At 45.8% G+C, this 19467-nt stretch overlaps 1 protein-coding gene across 10 annotated transcripts in view; it reads left to right on the forward strand.

The window, feature by feature from the left end:
- The window catches only part of LOC125311205 (spectrin beta chain, non-erythrocytic 1), a 90387-nt gene extending 71322 nt beyond the window's left edge, over nucleotides 1-19065 (forward strand). For 2 of the 10 annotated variants that reach the window (XM_048269038.1, XM_048269074.1), the window contains 23 exons: nucleotides 321-523; nucleotides 762-852; nucleotides 990-1136; nucleotides 1304-1567; nucleotides 1938-2162; nucleotides 2626-2715; nucleotides 3002-3298; nucleotides 4741-4871; nucleotides 5532-5736; nucleotides 6217-6591; nucleotides 6889-7133; nucleotides 7242-7380; nucleotides 7997-8081; nucleotides 8646-8842; nucleotides 9788-9912; nucleotides 10083-10158; nucleotides 10627-10716; nucleotides 10969-11004; nucleotides 12160-12201; nucleotides 12568-12746; nucleotides 12960-13133; nucleotides 13448-13490; nucleotides 14153-19065. In XM_048269038.1, coding sequence (XP_048124995.1) covers nucleotides 321-523; nucleotides 762-852; nucleotides 990-1136; nucleotides 1304-1567; nucleotides 1938-2162; nucleotides 2626-2715; nucleotides 3002-3298; nucleotides 4741-4871; nucleotides 5532-5736; nucleotides 6217-6591; nucleotides 6889-7133; nucleotides 7242-7380; nucleotides 7997-8081; nucleotides 8646-8842; nucleotides 9788-9912; nucleotides 10083-10158; nucleotides 10627-10716; nucleotides 10969-11004; nucleotides 12160-12201; nucleotides 12568-12746; nucleotides 12960-13133; nucleotides 13448-13490; nucleotides 14153-14374 — 3681 coding nt within the window. In that variant the 3' untranslated portion in view covers nucleotides 14375-19065. The remainder of the gene's footprint in view (nucleotides 1-320; nucleotides 524-761; nucleotides 853-989; nucleotides 1137-1303; nucleotides 1568-1937; nucleotides 2163-2625; nucleotides 2716-3001; nucleotides 3299-4740; nucleotides 4872-5531; nucleotides 5737-6216; nucleotides 6592-6888; nucleotides 7134-7241; nucleotides 7381-7996; nucleotides 8082-8645; nucleotides 8843-9787; nucleotides 9913-10082; nucleotides 10159-10626; nucleotides 10717-10968; nucleotides 11005-12159; nucleotides 12202-12567; nucleotides 12747-12959; nucleotides 13134-13447; nucleotides 13491-14152) is intronic. The other 8 variants (XM_048269107.1, XM_048269117.1, XM_048269047.1 and 5 more) reach the window with 7 other exon arrangements.
- The last annotated feature ends 402 nt before the right edge of the window (nucleotides 19066-19467 follow it).

Genomic DNA, 19467 nt, shown 5'->3' on the forward strand with positions numbered 1-19467 from the left:
GAGCATTTGAGGAAGTCAGTGGAGGAGTGTGAGGTGAAGAACGGGAGGGAGATGGAGCGTGTGATGGTGAGAAGTGATGTATTTGCCTAATGGGAGAGAGGACTGCGTGAGAAAGGGAGGCCCATTCAGAGAAAAATGCTGAGACTTTAGAAACAGTGTTAGCGAACAAACCATTGCATTTCTAGGATATCTGTAAACATAATGACTTGTATTGTAAATGCAGAGAATGAAATGAGAGAACTGATGTCTCAACCAGCAAAAAATAGTTTTTCTGAGTTTCTGATTAGACTTGTCCTTCTGTCTCTGCCTCCCCTTTCCAGGAGTATGTGCTGTCCCACACAGAGATGCCCTCGAGCCTGCAGGGGGCGCTAGAGGCCATTAAGAAGCACGATGACTTCATGACCACCATGGAGGCCAGCGAAGAGAAGATCAACGGTGTGGTCGAGGCCGGCCGCCGCCTCGTCTCCGATGGCAACGCCAATGCTGACAAGATCCAGGAGAAGGCCGACTCCATCCAGGATAGGTGAAGCGTGGATTTTATACGAAAACTTTTTTATTTTAAAAAGTATTTATTCTCATTAAAACATTTTTGAGGATTATTACAGTATGTCTTATTGTATGTGTACAATATACAGACCTCTACACAGTGAAATAGACTCTATTGACTAGATGGGTGCATCAGGTGTGGTGTCTTGTCATTAATTTAGACTGTCACATTGTCACTAATTTAGACTTTCCTCTTGAATGCCTCTGATTATCAGGCACCAGAAGAATAAGGAGACGGCCAGCGAGCTCCTGGCCAAACTGAAGGACAACAGAGAGCTGCAGCACTTCCTCCAGGATGGACAGGAGGTAGGACGATCAGCTGACCAAGCTCACACTGACTCAGGATTTCACTTTGCATTTAAATGAACAATAACATATCTCTCTCTCCATCCATCCCTCTCTCTCTCCCTGCCTCCCTCCCTCGCTCTCTTCTTTCTCTCCAGCTCACTCTCTGGATTAACGAGAAGATGCTGACGGCTCAGGACATGTCCTATGACGAGGCCCGTAACCTCCACAGCAAGTGGCAAAAGCACCAGGCCTTCATGGCAGAGCTGGCCTCTAACAAGGACTGGCTGGACAAGATCGACAAGGTACCACAGCCCTGCCTCATCCTATGATGGACAGACCTCCATGTGGGCTTGGCCTCTGTGACATGCCTGTTACCACCTTTTTTTGCATAACTTTCCGCATTAATTTCTCTCTCTCTCTCTCTTTCTCTCTCTTTCTCTTTCTCTCACTCTCTCTCTGTCTATCTCAGGAGGGTCAGGCCCTGGTCAGTGAGAAGCCCGAGCTGGAGCCGGTGGTGCGCCAGACGCTGGAGGGTCTGCAGAAACAGTGGGAGGAGCTGGAGAGCACCACGCGCACCAAGGCCCAGTGTCTGTTCGACGCCAACCGGGCCGAGCTGTTCACGCAGAGCTGCTCAGCGCTGGACACCTGGCTCCAGAACCTCTCCTCTCAGCTGCAGAGCGACGACTTCGGCAAGGACCTCACCAGCGTCAACATCCTGCTCAAGAAGCACCAGGTGCGCCACCTGCTGGTCGCTACTGAGTACGGCACAGCGATTACTTATAGGCATGATGGGCAGAATGACAAGAGAGGGCAAAACAAGATGGACACCATTCTCTCCTGCTAACTTCTCTGTCTGCCCTCTCCTCCTCAACCCTCTCTTCTCTGGTCGGTGTTGGGAGACCTCCTCTTCTGTTCATCTCTCATCCCTCCTTTCCTCCTCTCCTCTCCTGTCCTCTTCTCTTCTCCCTTCCTCATGTCTCCCCTCCTCCTCTCCTGTTGTCTCTCTTCTCTCCATTCTATCTTTTCATCTGTCATCCCTCTCCTCTCCTGTCCTCTTCTCTTCTCCCCTCCCTTCCTCCTCTCCTCTCCTGTTCTCCTCTCAGATGCTGGAGCACCAGATGGAGGTGCGTGAGAAGGAGGTGCAGTCGCTGCAGTCTCAGGCGCTGGCCCTGGCCCAGGAGGATTCTGGGATAGCCGAGGTGGACGGCCAGCAGCGGCGCGTGGCCGACAGCTTCTCCCAGCTGCAGGACCCCCTGCACCTCCGACGCCAGCAGCTCCTCGCCTCCAAGGAGGCGCACCAGTTCAACAGAGACCTGGAGGACGAGATTGTGAGTTCCCCCTCTTATCTTAACATCTGTGGGATTACCGTAATTTCCCAAATATTAGCCGCAGTTTATACATTGATTTTGGTAAATTTCTTCAGCTATGAGGTTAATACACGGGGGCAGGGGGCACAATATGGTATTAATGTGTTTTTTTTTGTTGTTGTTTTTTTTTACTTGCATAAAACACTGTCCTGCGGTTTATACACAATGCGGCTAACACACAGGAAATTACTGTACATTATCATCATGTCATTACTTCTGTCTGCTGACCATTACATACTCTGTGCTACTAGCCTTGGTGACCCTTGTGACTTGACTGAACTACTGTATATGTGACTTGATTTACGCTGTGTACACTGCCCAATTAGTTTTTAGAACAAACATCTAACGTTACATATATTTAGAGATTTATTTAGAGTGTTTGTCTGAATGTAGTCAGCGCACTGACTGTGTCTGCCCCTCTTAGTTATGGGTGAAGGAGAGGATGCCCCTGGCCACCTCCACAGACCATGGCAAAGACCTGCCCAGTGTGCAGCTCCTCATCAAGAAGAACCAGGTAAAGAGACGAGAGCGCCATCCGTTGGCTTGGATGACCCTTTACGGTTTCAAACATCTTATTTGGATCATCAGACCTCACAATCTTACTCCTCCTCCCTCTCTTCTCTCCTCCTTCTCTCCCTCCATCTTTTCTCTCTTCTGCCCTCCCCTACTACACTTCCTTGACCCCCCCCTCTCCCCTCCATTAACACCCCACCATTCATCTTTCCCTCCTCTGCTCTTTCTCTTCATGTCTTTCACTTCCACTCCTCTTTTCTCCATCCTCTTCTCCTACCCGTGTCCAGACTCTCCAGAAGGAGATCCAGGGCCACCAGCCCCGCATCGATGACATCCTGGCCCACGGCCGGAGCATGGCGTCGGGCACGGACGGCAGCAGCGACGGCGCCGAGCGCCACGCGGCGCTGGAGGGCCGTCTGGGCGAGCTGGGCGAGCAGTGGGCGCACCTCATCGCCGAGACGGACGAGCGGCACTCGCGGTTGCAGGAGGCCAACCGGGCGCAGCAGTTCTACGCCGACGCCGCTGAGGCCGAGGCCTGGATGGGCGAGCAGGAGCTGCACATGATGTCCGAGGAGAAGGCCAAGGTGTGTGTGTGTGTGTGTGTGTGTGTGTGTGCTTGTTAGAAACATGTGGATCAAGATTCATGTTCAACTGGGCTCTGTAAGCACTTTGATATATATTCATTATGGCAATGAGTAAATAAAATGTAATTACAGTGCATGAAAATGCACTGTACTGTTATTCCAAGGCTTTTTCTTCTTCTTCTTCTAACGCAGTTAATGCAGCTTAAACCGTTTAACGTAGAAACTTCATTCAAACTATGTTACGTAGGTCTTACTTAGGACATGTGGGCTTTGTATTTTTCAACTTTGTAACTTTTATACTTTTTAAACTATTAATTAAAAACTAGTCAAAATTTCCCCATAGACTTAACATGGGCTGATGACATCACAATAGAGCCGTTAAGCAATTAGAATCCTATGGCAGGTGTTCGGGCCACCTGGACCAACTGCCAGTCTCAGGCTTTAAGCATACAAACTGGCCCTATTAAGACTACACATCTTGTTCAACTGCTTCCTCTGCCAAAAACTGTTTCAAAATAAGTCCTCACTACAATATTTCACTGTTAAACAATTTAACCCTTTAAACTACTGAACTTTTGAACTGTTCAGCTATTGTAACTGTTACTTGTCATCAACTATGACTCCTACCCACTGTAGCTAGTTAGCATGGTTAGCATAGTTAACATGTTAGCATGTTAGTTAGCATTTTTAGCAAAACTGATAAAAATGATTAGCTAAGCTAGCTAAGTAACGTGGTTAGCATAGTTAGCATGTTAGTTAGCATAACTGCTAAAAATGATTAACTAAGTTAGCTAAGTAACATGGTTAGCATAGTTAGCGTGTTAGCTAATTATTTTTAGCAGTTATGCTAACTAACATGCTAAGTCACATGGTTAGCATACTTAACATTTTAACGTTGTTAGCATGCTAGTTAGCATAGTAACTTGGTTAACATTATTATCTTTGTTAACATAGTTAGCATAACTGCTAGCGAACATTAGAGCCATTCCAAGTGTCAGTTATCGTCAACTATCTACCTAAATAATTTAACCATTTAAACTATCCACTTATTTAACCGTTCAATCATTCCAACTATATTAAACCTTATCTACCAAGTAAATCATTTACCTATATAAACTATCCACCTATTTAACTGTTCAGTCATGCCAACTATATTAAACCTCATCTACCTAGCAACCAATATAGTTTGTTTTTACTCTGTATGATATTTGACATCATATTTTTTGCATTTTCATGCACTGTATTTCCTTCAGGAAATGCTTTTCTAGTTTAAATTGAATTCTTTGTGTATAATGATGGGTGATGTTGTGTGAGTGTGTGAAGCATTCATATGCTGCACAATAACTGCATACTACTAACACACCAGTGTGCGTATGGACGTATGGTACTGTGGTTGGTGTGCCACTATAGCCGTTTGAACTGCTGTGGTGCTGTTGGTGCAGGATGAGCAGAGTGCGGTGGTGATGGTGAAGAAGCACCAGATCCTGGAGCAGGCACTGGAGGACTACGCCCAGACCATCCACCAGCTGGCCAACAGCAGCCGCTTCATGGTCACCAGTGAGCACCCCGAGAGGTGAGCACAGGGAATGGCACCCCATGCAGGGCCACCAGGAAAACCTACGTGGCAATATACTAAATGACTTAAGTGTAGATAGAGATGCATTGACAACATCTTCATAGATACACACTCATAGATAGATTTGAAGAGTTTGGGTCCAAAACGCTATATCCACCATTTTAATGAATTTTGATTAAAAAAAAAATGTTTACATAATGTTTTAATTTCCGTAGAGCTGTAATTAGGTATTGTTATTTGATCAAATCAAAACAACACAACTGCAATTTGATTGATATTACCTGAAATACACAATTTAATAGCCTGACTTTTTAATGTTTTTAAAAACGTAGATATAGCGTTTTGGAACCAGACTCTTCATTTATAGACATTCAAGCCTATTCATACTTTTCCTCCCTTACACCCCTCTCTCCCCTTCTTTATCTTCTACACCTCTCCCCCAACACCTACTTAAACACCATATCTCTTCCCTTCCTCACACTATCTCTCCATCTTCCCTTCTATCTAACACACTATCTCTCCATCTTCCCTTCTATCTAACACACTATCTCTCCATCTTCTCTTCTATCTAACACACTATCTTTCCATCTGTCATCCCTCCTTATCTCTCCATCTCTCTCTCTCTCTGTCCTTCCTCTCCTCTCCCTCGGTCCCCAGTGAGCGCATCACGCTGCGTCAGGCCCAGGTGGACAAGCTGTACGCGGGGCTGAAGGACCTGGCCGAGGAGCGGCGTGGTCGGCTGCAAGAACGCCTGCGACTCACGCAGCTCAAGCGCGAGGTGGACGACCTGGAGCAGTGGATCGCCGAGAGGGAGGTGGTGGCCGGATCCCACGAGCTCGGACAGGACATCGAGCATGTCACGGTACGGCTGGATCTGACACACACACACACACACACACACACACATACACACAGGGATCTGTCTACGTACAAAATAATGAGCTAAAGCAGGGCATTGTGCATGTCGTAGTCACTGGGATTGTCTAATAAAAACACGCCTGCACACTCACACACACATTCTCACACTCACACACACACACACACACACACACACACACACACACACAGTCAGTCACACACACAAATAATGAGCTGGAGCTAGACATTGATCACAGTGCAGTGACACTATGTGTGTGGCACACAAAAACAAAATTGACAAGACTGCAGGGTCCAAATTTAGAACAGAACAAATGCTCAATTCTGCTTCGCTGTCCAACTCTCACCCTTTCTATAGACTTTTCTGGCTGTTGCCTGATTAAGTGTGAAGTTAGTTTTACAATAATGGTCATTACAACAAATGTGAAACTCACACAGCCATCCTCCTGTTTGTCCCTCTTCTCAGATGCTGCGCGACAAGTTCCGCGAGTTCGCCCGCGACACCAGCACCATCGGTCAGGAGCGCGTGGACGCGGTCAACGGCCAGGCGGACGACCTGATCGAGTCGGGCCACCCGGAGAACGCCAGCGTGGCGGAGTGGAAGGACGGCCTGAATGAGGCGTGGGCCGACCTGCTGGAGCTGATCGACACGCGCACGCAGATGCTGGCGGCGTCCTACGAGCTGCACCGCTTCCACCAGGACGCCCGCGAGGCGCTGGGACGCGTGCGCGAGAAGCGCGAGGCGCTCAGCTCCGACCTGGGACGCGACCTCAACACCGTGCAGCACCTGCACCGCCAGCACAACGCCTACGAGCACGACATCCAGGCACTCAGCGGACAGGTCAGGAGTGTGTGTGTGTTTGTGTGTGTGTGTAGATGAGTATGCGTTGGATGGAGGGGATGTGTGGGTTTAAAGTGTGGATATGAGAAAGTTATCCATCTTGGAAAAAATGTGACATAAAAGTCTTCATCTTCTTCATTAGACTAATGGATAGTTGCATTTAATGATTTGAGCATTACACAAGTGTGTTAATATCCTCTTTGTACGTATTTGTGGTCTTCTGTACTGTACTGCATGAAGGAGTATATTCAGATTCTTATGTGAGCGCTCATTCATCTTGACCTTTGACCTCCACAGGTGACGCAGGTGCAAGACGACGCTGCCCGCCTGCAGAAGGCGTATGCCGGTGAGAAGGCTGACGACATCCACCGTCATGAACGTGCCGTCACCGAGGCGTGGGAGGGGCTTCTGGCAGCGGGCCAGGCCAGGCGACTGCTCCTATTGGACACCGTGGAGAAGTTCCGCTTTTTCAACATGGTGCGTGACCTCATGCTCTGGATGGACGGGGTTAACCTACAGATCCAATCACATGACAGTCCAAGGTGAGTGACACATACACTGACCAATGAGGTGATGACAACAGGAAGCATGTTTCTCTATTATTAATAGCAGTATGTGCTGAAGAGGAATAGCATTGTGTGTGTTTTCAGGGATGTTTCATCTGCTGGGCTGGTCATTGCCAACCACCAGGACATCAAGTCTGAAATCGAGACCAGAGCAGACAGCTTTACCGCCTGCAATGAGATGGGCAACTCCCTCATCAACAACAACCACTACGCCGCAGATGAGGTGCATATCTTTGTGCCTAGTCACACACACAGCATTCCATAAAGCACATGCAATTACCTCTCACGTACAGACACAGACACACACACACACACACACACACACACACACACACACACACACACACACACACACACACATTAGAAGACATAGACATTAAAAGTCAGGCAAATCAGATTAAGACATTAAAAGTCAGGCAAATCCCACACACAGACATTTTTTGGTACTACAGTCAACAGAAACACACAAGCACACTGCACGCCATCACCATTCTTTGACCTCACTGTGCACTTCTCTTGCAAAACATTGAAATTAGGCCCATTGACTTTCATAAACTCTGACTTTCATAAACACTCTGCTGTAGTCACAGAAGCCGTGCGTTTCTAGCGCTGCCCTGCCTTGATGTGGTCTTGAGTGATCTTCACTGTTGCACTTGGCCTGTTAGACTCTGGTTTTATGTGGTCTGGCAATACAAAACAGTGCTTTGGGTGCTTTTATGTGCCATGGTGTCATCTGGCACAATGGGCTCTGCCTTTTTGAAGTGGTTTGGCAGTGTTGGGGGTTTTGAATGTGGTTCAGAAGTGCCCTTGTGTGATGTGGGTTTTCTTTGCTGGTGTAGATCCGGGAGAAGCTGGTCCAGCTCCAGGCGAAGAGAGACGAGATCAACCAGAAGTGGCAGGACAAGATGGACCACCTGCAGATCGGTACGTGTCTGTGCAGGGCCCGCAGCGGCTCACACTGCCATAGACCTTCTGTCACTTTCACTGCCATGTTGGAGTGGCTCTGTGGCTCTCTGTCTCCCCCCTCTCTTCCTACTCCCCCTCTATCTACTCTTGTGTCTGTTCATCCACCCCTCTCCCCTCACCTCATTCATTGACTTCTTTACGTCTCTGTTAATCACCTCCTCTTGTCTCGTTCCTCTTCATCGAACACTCACTTGTCCTCCTCGTCTCCCCCTCAATCTTTTGCTTTATAACTGTGCTCCAATTCTTCTCCATTACCCACCTCTCTTACACTCTCATTTTTCTTTTTCTTTCTCTCAAGTCAAATAAAGCCTGTTCTGCATTAATGCATATTTTGATTGCTGACTGAGCCAAATGCTTAACCTAGATTATAAAGGTTAAACAGTATGGCACAAATCTTTCTCTTTTGTCAATGTGTTAGTTTACACTCTTATCTCTCTCTCTGTCTCTCTCTCTCCATCTCTGTCTCTCTCTCTCTCTCTCTCTCTCTCTCTATCCCCCTCTCTCTCTCTCTCTGTGCCTCAGTCCTGGAGGTGCTGCAGTTCAGCCGCGACGCCTCAGTGGCTGAGTCGTGGCTGGCGGGCCAGGAGCCACTGGTGCGGGCGGCCGAGCTGGGTGCCAACGTGGACGAGGTGGAGAGCCTCATCAAGCGTCACGAGGCCTTCGAGAAGCTGGCCGCCGGCTGGGAGGAGAGGTTCACCCTGCTGGAGAAACTCACCACGGTCAGTCACACACAGATGGATGAAGTACTGTAGGATCAGAAATTTGTCTAGAGATTGTTGAGAAATGAAGTCTCAGCCAGCCGGGAGTAGAGTCAGAAATCTCAGAGAGCTTTATTTACGAATATCCAGAGACCTACGTCGTGTTGCTAACAGACACAGTCTGATGCAACAAACAAGGAAACACTTTTTATACCCCCCTGACAAGTCAGACAAGACATGACATCTCCATTAATGGTACGCAAACCATTTTACGACTTGGTTACCCAAGCAGTTGACCATATCTATAAGGTTGTATCCTATAACGACCGACATCTATGGAATCCAGTCAAGATTGACCCCAAGACAGAAATAAGGTCTTGGGCGCCAGCCGGCCGGAGCAGGGGCCTACGCGTCCTTCTCTAAGGCACACACAAGCAGCATGGTTGCACAAACACCTTGAACATGGCATTCCACAGATGTTGCCTCATAAATCTCCCCTTCACTTTCTGCTTACAGCAGCATCTCCCTCTTTAACATGTTCACAGAGCATACCAAAAGAGCAAATGGTTGAATATAGCACACACATATATGGTGAACACCTTTAAGGCCAAAATGTCTTACTACAATAACATGAATACAGAGAGAGAGAGAGGGAGGGGGAAAGGAGTTTGGAGTGAGAGAGTGCGTGTGGTAATGAAGACCGAGATAGGGAAATAAGGGTCGCCATGGTTAGGGACTCGTGTGTGTGGGTGGGTGAGAGAGAGAGAGGGATGAGGGCATAGATGAGTGGAACATAGGGTGAAAAGAGATTGGGATGGGAGAACTCTGGAAAAAGGACAGGGGAGCTACAGTCATCAATGTACAAATGGCATGAGGACAAATGTTTGCAAGGAATCTGTCTTATGGTATTCTTAAACTTGAGGTAACAGTAGAGATGAGTTTGGTGTGTCTTTCTCTCTTCTCCAGCTTGAAGAGCAGGAAAGGCTGAGAATATTAGAGGAGGAGGAAAGAGCCAGACGACCTCCCACACCACCCCCGGCTGAAGTGGTCGCCTCTGACATAGAAACTGTGGCCCACGACTCTGCAGCCAGGTAAGCCCCTCAGACAGTACCACTTGATGCTTGGGGTGTTAAGCCCTGACTAGAAAATCAAAGCATTGTGGTGAATTCAAGCAGTTCTTAGTGTTTTAAGTGTTCAGTGTCAATATTTTAGATCACCCCCATAATTGATCGGAGCCCCTCTCTTTCACCCCCTCTGATAGAACTAGTCTGGACCAGACTACACTCAATCAGTCCGTATCTGTGAATGGAGTTCACAGTGACCAGGACACCTCACAGGTAAGAGGAAGTTTGATGGATATGTGTATAAGTGACCACATTGAAAGTAAAGGCCATATGTGCAAGTCAGCATCTGTATTCCTTACTCCTGTCCAGTCCTGGCCATTTCATTCTGAAACTGTCCTGTTGTGTGTTTTCTGTCATAACTACACACTCTTTTCAATGTCCTGTCCTGTTTTTCCTGTTCCAAGTAATAATTTGTCTGTTTCAGTGTGTGACACATGCCATTCTGTATGGTCAACTCTTACTGAGTATTTTGGCGTCTGTCAGTGTGTGTGTATGTGAGAGAGAAAAGTGAGCTTTGCATAAATATAACACTCACTGTGTGTGTGTTTGCTTTTGGAATGTGAATGGTTTACTCACTCTTCCAGGTGCTGTGCCTGTTTTGACTACTGCTGTCTAACCTCGCGCACGTGCTAAAATGACAAACGGCTAATAACACACTCTTGTTGCCTCTCTGCCCCTCAGCAGTCGTTGTCAGTGTCAATGTCAGAGCTCAAGAAGCCTGATCCTAAGCCCGTGTCTAAACCTATGTCTAAGCCCAAGGCACAGGAACGTGTGAGTACCTTAGCATTAGCATCTAGCGCTAGCGTAGCGCCATTGCCCCATTTGCTACCTGCCTGTGCTTAGCATCCCACAGGCTACAGTACCCTGCCTGGCCCACAAAGGGCGCTGTTGTTGTTCTGATCTCCATTTGCTTCACCATTTGCTTCTGAATAACATGATTTTGTTGTTTTGCGTTTTTTTTTGTTGTATGGTGGTTTCTAAATGGCTTTTGTCTGGTTTTTATATGGCTCTGTGTGGTTTTAGATGGCTCGTTGTGTCTCAGCCTGTGTCCCAGTGTTGGTGAGTGTCGGTTAGCTGTGTAGTTTTTATGTGATTGATATCAAATAGAAACTGTGATGAATAAATAGCTAAATAGATCTCTCGTACCACTTGGCTGAAGTGCAATGTCTTAGAGTCTACCAGGGGGCGCTGTTGACACCCCACTAGGAAAAGTGTGCTCTGCTCATGAGCACCCAGTCTTTACATAGGCTTCAGATTGTCCATTAGGTTTTAGATGGAAAGGGTAATATTTACATCTATGATAATCATACCAGTTTATATAACAGTAAGATTTATTCTTTATTTATTATTAGTCTTTTGTGCATCACTCAAAATGTGGCAATATGTTGTGCACGTCATGTAGCAGGTTTTTGTGTGTTTTGTCTATGTTTCGTCTTAATGGATTGTATGGATTTTTAATGGGTAGTTAGCAGGTGTGGTTTGTGTGTAGTGACCTTTTTGAGGAAAACAAGTATGGCTGAAAGTGTGGCTGCCAAACACTAAACTGTGGCTGACCACAAACATGGCTTATGCTCAACAAGGAGCTTTCTTTGGAAAGATTTCAGTATATTTTGTAAACTCTTTGAGCTGCCACAGAACGTAATTGAACTAAAATGACCCCTGCCTTGACCATTAGATCCATATTACTGAGATCTGCTTGGAGTTCTCCTATCTGTTTTCCTCCAATGAAACAGATTTCTTCCCTGCAGTACTCCGTGCCCTCTGCAGTATGCTGCCCCAGTCGGTCCCTTGTCTGTCTCTCTTGCTCTCTACCCCTGGCTTGTCTCATTGTCCCTGTGTCCCACCTCAACCCCAATCTCCCTTGCCTGTCTGTTGAACTTCCATGCACTGTGCATGTCATGGCTACTTCATGTCTGTGTGGACTGTCATTCCTGGTCTGCAGTAAAATTCCATGACTCTCCCAGTATTCCATGTGAATTCTGCAGTTTGGCTTGAAGCATTCCACAGTGCTCTTCTTTTTCTTTTGTCAGTATTGTTCTCTAATGTCTATTTGTCTGTGGAATTCTGTGTTTTGTGTGTATGTATGTCTGTGTCTTTGTGTGCATATGATGATATATCTAGTGTGTGAGTCTTTCTGTGCTTGTTGTTTGTGTGGAACATCTTATGCTTAAGCTTCTCTGTCTTTCGTCTATCCTTGTGACGATACCTGGACAGTCGCATCAAATTAACGCAACTCTGCGGCATAAGATGCAAATGGTAAATACACCACATTTTGTTGGAGCACTTGCATCCACTCAGTACAGAGTCACTGCCTGTGTAATACAAGTGAATAGTTGTGAAAGTCCTAAATAGTTTCCTCTTAGTCTATGGAATCTAACTGCTGGGTATGTGGTGTATGTTTATGCTTGTGTGTAGCAAACCAATTAAATCAGTTAGTGCTGTGGAAAAGTACAGATACACTAGTTTCACCAGTCTTTCAGGAGCATTAGTTGCCAGGTTACAGCACTTGTTATTATCTGTGTCCTCTGGTCTTGCTGCCTCCCAACCTTGTTTACCAGTTCCTTTGCGTTGCCACTGTGGCTGCACCCTGACTTCTCTCCAACGGCCGTTTTTGCTTGACAGGGCTCCGAGTCTGAGTCGGTGAACGGGCCCGGGCGCGACAGCGGCCTCCCGTCCTCGTCCCGGCACGACCCCTCGGCCACGCTGCCCGGGAAAGGGAGCGCGGAGGGCACCGAGGCCATGGAGGGCATGCTGTGTCGCAAGCAGGAGATGGAGTCCCACGCCAAGAAGGCCGCCACCAGGTGAGGAAGGGAAGGGTGAGGAAAGAGAGAAAGAGAAAAGATGTGGGGAAGGGATGGAGAGATGGCGGGGGGTTGATGGGATTGTATCAGCATGTATAAGAGAGAGGGAGGAGTAACTGTAGAGGTGGACGAAGAGTGGCTGATGGTGAGCTCCATTTCGTGTGTGTGTGTGTGTGTGTGTGTGTGTGTGTGTGTGTGTGTGTGTGTGAACAGATCCTGGCAGAACGTGTACTGCTTGCTGAGGAAGGGAAGCCTGGGCTTCTACAAGGACAACAAGAGCGCCTCCAATGGCATCCCGTACCACGGCGAGGTGCCCATCAGCCTGGGCGAGGCCACCTGCGAGGTCGCCCACGACTACAAGAAGAGGAAACACGTCTTCAAGCTCCGGTAAGAGGAGAGAGCAGGCAGAGAGTAAAAGAGGGAGGGAGAAACATTAGTGATGTTTAATACCAAATAGGAGTCCATTATTGTAAATACTGTGATTGGTGCTGCTGATAGAGTGATAGAGAATATGTAGAGGAGAGAGAGAGAGAGAGCTGGTCAGATAAAGAAGGAAAAGGAAACGTAAGTGGAGAAAAAGCTGTGTGTGTGGGGGGGAGCCTATCAAAACCTATAGTATGAGGAAAGTTTACCGAAGGGTTAAAGGTTACAGAAAAATGCCTCAGTCTCCTCAACATCCATTTTTCTCTCTGTGACCAAAGGCTCGGAGATGGCAAGGAGTTCCTGTTCCAAGCAAAGGACGAGGTGAGTGGATCAACCCTCATGACCCTCTACTGACCACAAGCTAGCGTGTGTCCGTTTGTGGATCATTCTAGCAGCATGGGTTGCAATGTTTGTGTTGGTTTGGATCTATTCTCCCTATTCCACTAGAGCAGTGTTTCTCAAACTTTTTCAGACCAAGGACCACCTAACCAATGATTTATTTAAAAAAAATCACGAACCACCTAACTAAAAAACACAATAGGCCTACTCACTGGTTATTGTCTTTGGTTATTGTGTCACAGGAGTCATATGATTTAACTGGCATAGCTTACATAGGCAGTCTTGCAGAACTGTTTGGATTCACATACAAGTTGGTTCAATATTGCAAACAACTCTATATATAACTCCTCTATATTATATTTTACCACGTCTGCTCGCGAACCACCAGTGGTCCCTGGACCACACTTTGAGAAACACTGCACTAGAGTCAGCCAGGGGTAGTGTTGTGTCATGTTTTGAACACCTCCTCTGTGCTATACCCCTCACTCTTTCTTTCTCTGCTTCTGTCAATCATTCTCCATTTTTTTTTCTTCCTCGTCATCAAAATGTTCCTCAACCGGTGCCTTTCTCGTTTTCTTTTCCACTTCTAATCATGCCTTCTTTCTTCAATTTTCTCCCCTCTTATTCTGTCCACCCCCCACCAGCCTGAGATGAGCTTGTGGATCCGGGCCATCCACTCGTCCATGCAGTCAGGCTCCGGGGCAGCCGACCACTCCCCCGGAGGCCCTCGTGGCCTGAGCCGGGCGATGACCATGCCCCCCATCTCGCCCAGCTCGGGCGACACCGGCGGAGTTACCATGCGCAACAAGGACGGCAAGGAGAAGGACCGCGAGAAACGCTTCAGCTTCTTCGGCAAGAAGAAATAAAACAAAACAAAAAAAAAAACAACAATGTCAAACACAAACGAAAACGGCAACAGCTACAACTTCCTTACTACTACATCTACATAAATAGCAAAGAACACACAACCACAACATCAAAACTCAAAATGAACTGATAACAGCCTGAGGAAAAAAAAAGGAAAAAAAGGCACTCTCAACTCAGTCAGATGCATTCTCTTTCTATCTTTAGCCCTCTGTTTCTTTTTCCTTCTCTCTCTCTCTCTCTCTCTTTCTTTCTTTCTTTCTTTCTTTCTTTCTTTCTTTCTTTCTGTGTGTTCTGGTCAAAGAGAGTGTCACTGAATGTGTTGCTCCAAACTGATGTCTCCTTCAATATTTCTGTCTTTTATCTATTTACTGTCTCTTCATTTTTCAGACAGCTGTCCATCAGTTGGACCCTATGTTAGGCCTGCCTCTTGGCTAAGATGCCATTTGTTGGACAATTAGAGAAGGTCTTGTGAGCATCAGGAAATGTAAGGTCTTTAGTCTTAAAACAGTGGCTGTGGCCACTACACTTTTTAAAAAAGGCTAATTTTATTATTTTGTGGGCGGGGCGGGGGGTGGGGGTGATGCACAGGTGGAGCTTACACACAGCCTCCCTGGCGCCTAGAAAATACTCTGTGTGTGTAATAATCCAGATATTTCCCCCTCGACTCCTCTCCGCTTTCAAGTTAGCGTTGAGGTGCCTGATCTGGTAAGGCTAGCTGTTGTGTGAGTCAGGCCTGCTGTTCTAAACGGCAGATCACCTGGATGAGAGGTCTCCAGCACCTTTTTAAACTCTCCCATCCGCTGCACTGCTCTTTATTTTTCTTTCTTTCATCTTTTTCTTCTCGGTTGACTCTTTCCTGCTCTCTCTCTCTCTCTCTCTCTTTGTGAAGGATCACATACTCATTTTGTTCTTTTTTGGTATTGGTGTTATTTGCATTACCAATAATTATTACTGTTGTTATTATTATTATCATTATTATTATTTATCTTTTTGCTGTTGCAGATTTTGAGAAAATATTTAAAGAAATTGTAAGTATAGATAGTCCTGTTGTAAGAGGTGAAAAGAAAATCTGATTGGTTGAAACAGTGGGACCATGTTGGTCGCTGTTCTCTTGTTTCTGTGCACAGACTTCTCCATTTGGGAAATGGCCTAAATTGCAAGATGTTTTCTTTTTTAAAAAATAAAATGGTGCAGTTGTGTTTTGCAGTGTGCAGGAATTAACAAAATACAGGGGGGAGACTCAATTTTTTTTTAAGTGGTTTTATTCTTTTCTTTGTCTGAATAGATCTTAACCTAATGCTCTTTCTATCTCTCTTTTTGATTTTATTTTATTTTCAATTTTTCTGTTGTCTTTATTTTCTCCTCCCCCATTGTTTCCTAAGACAGTCAAGAATTTGGTTTGTTGTGAGGGTGAGGTTATTTTTTTTAATTATTTCTTGTGGTGCCGTGGTTTTGCACACAGTTTGCTTTTTAGTTTGGTTCGGAGGCATCTGCGTGGGTGCTTATCCCTCAACCACACCCCCACAAACAGACACAGACACACATACTTGCAGTGACGTGCAACACACTATTTGAGGGGTTTTCTTCTCTTTTCTTTCTCTCGACTCTTTTTTTCTGTTTGTTTGGCTTGACGATGTAGTTGATAATGATAAGTTTCTAATTAAACGTTCCTCTTAGTTGATCATCAGGTTTCAGTCTCACTGTTCACACACACACACACACAGACACACACACACACACATACTGTATATCTCCTTCTCTCTCTCTACACCCTTTCCCCCTCCTTCTCTCCCCACCACAGTTGTAAGCTGTTTTGGAGGTGTTCTTTATTGTAAAAATGCAAAGGAATATCAGACAATGCACAAACAGTAAGAAAAATGTGTTCTCTGAGAGGGAGAATTAGAAGGGGAAAAAAAACAACAGTAGACTTGGCGGAAAAAAATACAGGAAAAAAAGCTGAACTTCTATTTTTGTAATGATTAAAGAAACAGGGCGTGCCACACTGTAGTTCTCTCAAGGGCATCAAAACACGAATGTCGAATGTGAAAGAGAGAGGAGGCACTGGAGGAGAGTGTGACGAACTATTCGACACCTCCCCTTTGAAATACCTGATGGAGTTACCATAGCACCTGAGACTCCCAACATCTTTCACAATGATGCTCGGCCTTCTGCTGAACAACGTGGAATGTCAGTTGATGTCAAAACTTATTCTGTCATCCTGTTGGTAATGGGCTAAAGTCTTAATTGGCCAAGTCTGACACCAGTTAAACCAGGGCTGGACAATGTGTGTGTGTTTGTGAAAGCAGGATGGTCACCGTGTTGCCCTCACATAGAGAGAGGATGATTTTTCGTAGTTTGTAGAGGAGCATGCGATTAGTTCCTACTCTACCTGGTGTGGCATGATATTCGACTATTTTTGTAGGCAGATGATCATTCGTAAGTTTTTTTTTTTCGCCCTTCTGCTTTTTCGCCTCTGGTTTGGGAGTTGTGTTGCGCTGTAGCCATCTCGCTATGCTTTTTTCTTTGGGACTCGTTCACTTGGTGGCGTGGCGTTAGACGTTGTGGTCTGATGTTGAGAGTCCTTGTACAGTGAAGCCCCTTTTTTATGTGAAGGAGTGGAGTATGAGACTAAGCTCCTGGGGTCATGGTTAAATCCATCCCCACTTGTTTTCCCCGCCTCTAGGGGTCCTTTTTGAGTGGTGCGCTCAGGGCACAGTGAAAGAAACAACCCACTCAATAGTTAATTCTGACAGTGAAAGCCTTTGAGGAGCCTTGAGATGGCCCAAGAAACTATTCTTCATCTGGTGTTCAGTTGGTTGATTATTTCCCAGGTCAATTGTGAAGTGTAAGGAGAGATGACAAACTAAACATTTGAATCCAAACTTACTGAAGATATTTGGGAATCAGGACAATATTCAAGTGTTATTTCTAGATTATCCCATCTCCACATATGTGATCTAGGAATGAATTGTCTTTGTGATTAGAAATGGCAAAATGTTGAGTTGTGATTGGATCAGGGTGCTCTCAGTTTAACAGCCAGTCAGAAATATTGACCATCGGACAGGAACAGCAGCCGTGATTGGCTTCTTCAGTAGATGCCAGACTTCAGATTCCACGCCACCACACAGGACAGGCAGCATTCGCTTGTGTGTGTGTGTGTGTGACTGACAAGAAGCTGCCAGTCCAGTCATGCTCAGTAGACTTCCTCATGGCGAGACGGTAGACTTCATGAAGAGACTCCAGTAGCAGTATCCTCCCCCTCTGTGAAATGACGTTTAGAGAGACACATGTACACTAATGGGGGTTGAGTTGAGCTCGTTCACTGCCATTGCCTTGCTACAACGAGCGCCTGTTGAGTTACACTGGGGCTCCACTGGATCTGAGCAAAATCTGGCTCTGAACTGATGGGTCTAAAGTTAAGTGAGTTTACTGCCAGTGGTGGCTGCCTGTTTGGGTTAGTTTCGCCACACTGATCCCACACGAGGCCCTCTGCTGGTTGTTTGAGGAATCTACTGCAGGTTTGGGGTCAGGTTAGGCCCAGCGTTTGCCAAATAAAACTGTGATGTATAGCATGAATGTCCGTTGTGAATCATTATGACTCCAGTGACTCCAGACCAAGACGAAATAAACAGGTCGGTTTTGAACGGTAACATGTTGCAGTAGGTTAACAGAATGGCTTTGGTTTAGTTTCAAATCATGCCCATGGTTCTGTTTATTCATGCTGTCTCATGTTCTTTCTCTCTCCGTCTTTCTGTCCCTCTCACATTCAATCACTCATTCCAACATGCACTGTCCATCTTGACCATATCAACCAGAAAACGTCTCGTCTAATGTCCATCTCTAATTCTCATGCACGCATACAGACACACACACGCACACATACACACTTAGAAGGGTGACACCTGTGTTGAAAGTGTTTTAGCTGATGTCCCAGTTTCAGAGGAGGGATGCGATTCGGCCATTTGTGAAGTGTGGTGTGAAGGAACCGCAGAAAGGGGGTCAGGCTGTTTTATTTATGGTGGACAGACGCATGCAGAGGGTGTAGGTGTGTTGCAGGTGTGTGAGATGAATGTACAAGTATGTATTGCAGAGCCCCAAGTGAGGTAGGAAATGGCAAGGAGTAAAGGTCTTTTTTTTTAATGCAATACAGCTCAAAAAACATTTACAATATAAACTTGACATTATGCAGATGAACCAGACACAACATAAGTGATTTAGATGAGGAAAAAATGTAGCTTCCTTTTTTTGGGTGTTAGACAGATAAGGTAAGCTGTCTTGTGGGGATTGTATTTTGCTCATCCAGTGGCACGTCTGTAAGCCTCCATTAGCCTTCTGATCCACCCACCTCATGTTTTGTTTTAATTTTTTAAACAGGAGGGTTGCTTCCTCCTTCTGTGACTTCAACTAATTTTGAGTTGTTAATACCACTACTATGATTAATTATTATAAAACTCTTATGATGATGATTATTATTGCTACTGTTATTACTACTACTGTTACTACTGCTACTTATTACTACAAACTATTACTGCTGTCCATTTTCAGGTACTTGTCTGTAATACCAGACCTTTCCACCAGAGGTCAGTGTGCTGTGGAGCATTTTCATTACGGAATCAAAACAGAAAATGTTTGTTGACTTGTGTATCTACATCTAATATTAGGAATAATAAAACATGGTTTAAAAGAAAAAGGAGATGACCGTTTTTTCAGTATATAGCCTAAGTCTTTTTCTATTTTCTCCCTACATATCACTTCCATAAGTTGTCTATCTTCTGATGCAGTCATTTTATGCATATAGGCTTACTGAATGTGATTAAAACAAACACAAAACTGGAAGTTATATATTGAGTCCACCACAGGACCGCCAAAAGTTTGATGACCGCATCCTGAATGTACATCAGGCTGGGTTTCCAGCACCTCCGTTGACGTGGAAACACCATGATCTCATGGGCCCTCACCCCCTCCGTGGAGTTTGTCTGGGAAAACGAGAGAACAATGTCTCTCCCTGACATGTTAACAAAGGTAGGAATGACCCTCCTTATTGGCTTCAACCCTATACGAAGCACACTGGTTAAAGCTCATGTTTCTGGCT

This window comes from Alosa alosa, chromosome 2, assembly GCF_017589495.1.
Source record: "Alosa alosa isolate M-15738 ecotype Scorff River chromosome 2, AALO_Geno_1.1, whole genome shotgun sequence".
Classification (NCBI taxonomy): Eukaryota; Metazoa; Chordata; class Actinopteri; order Clupeiformes; family Clupeidae; genus Alosa; species Alosa alosa.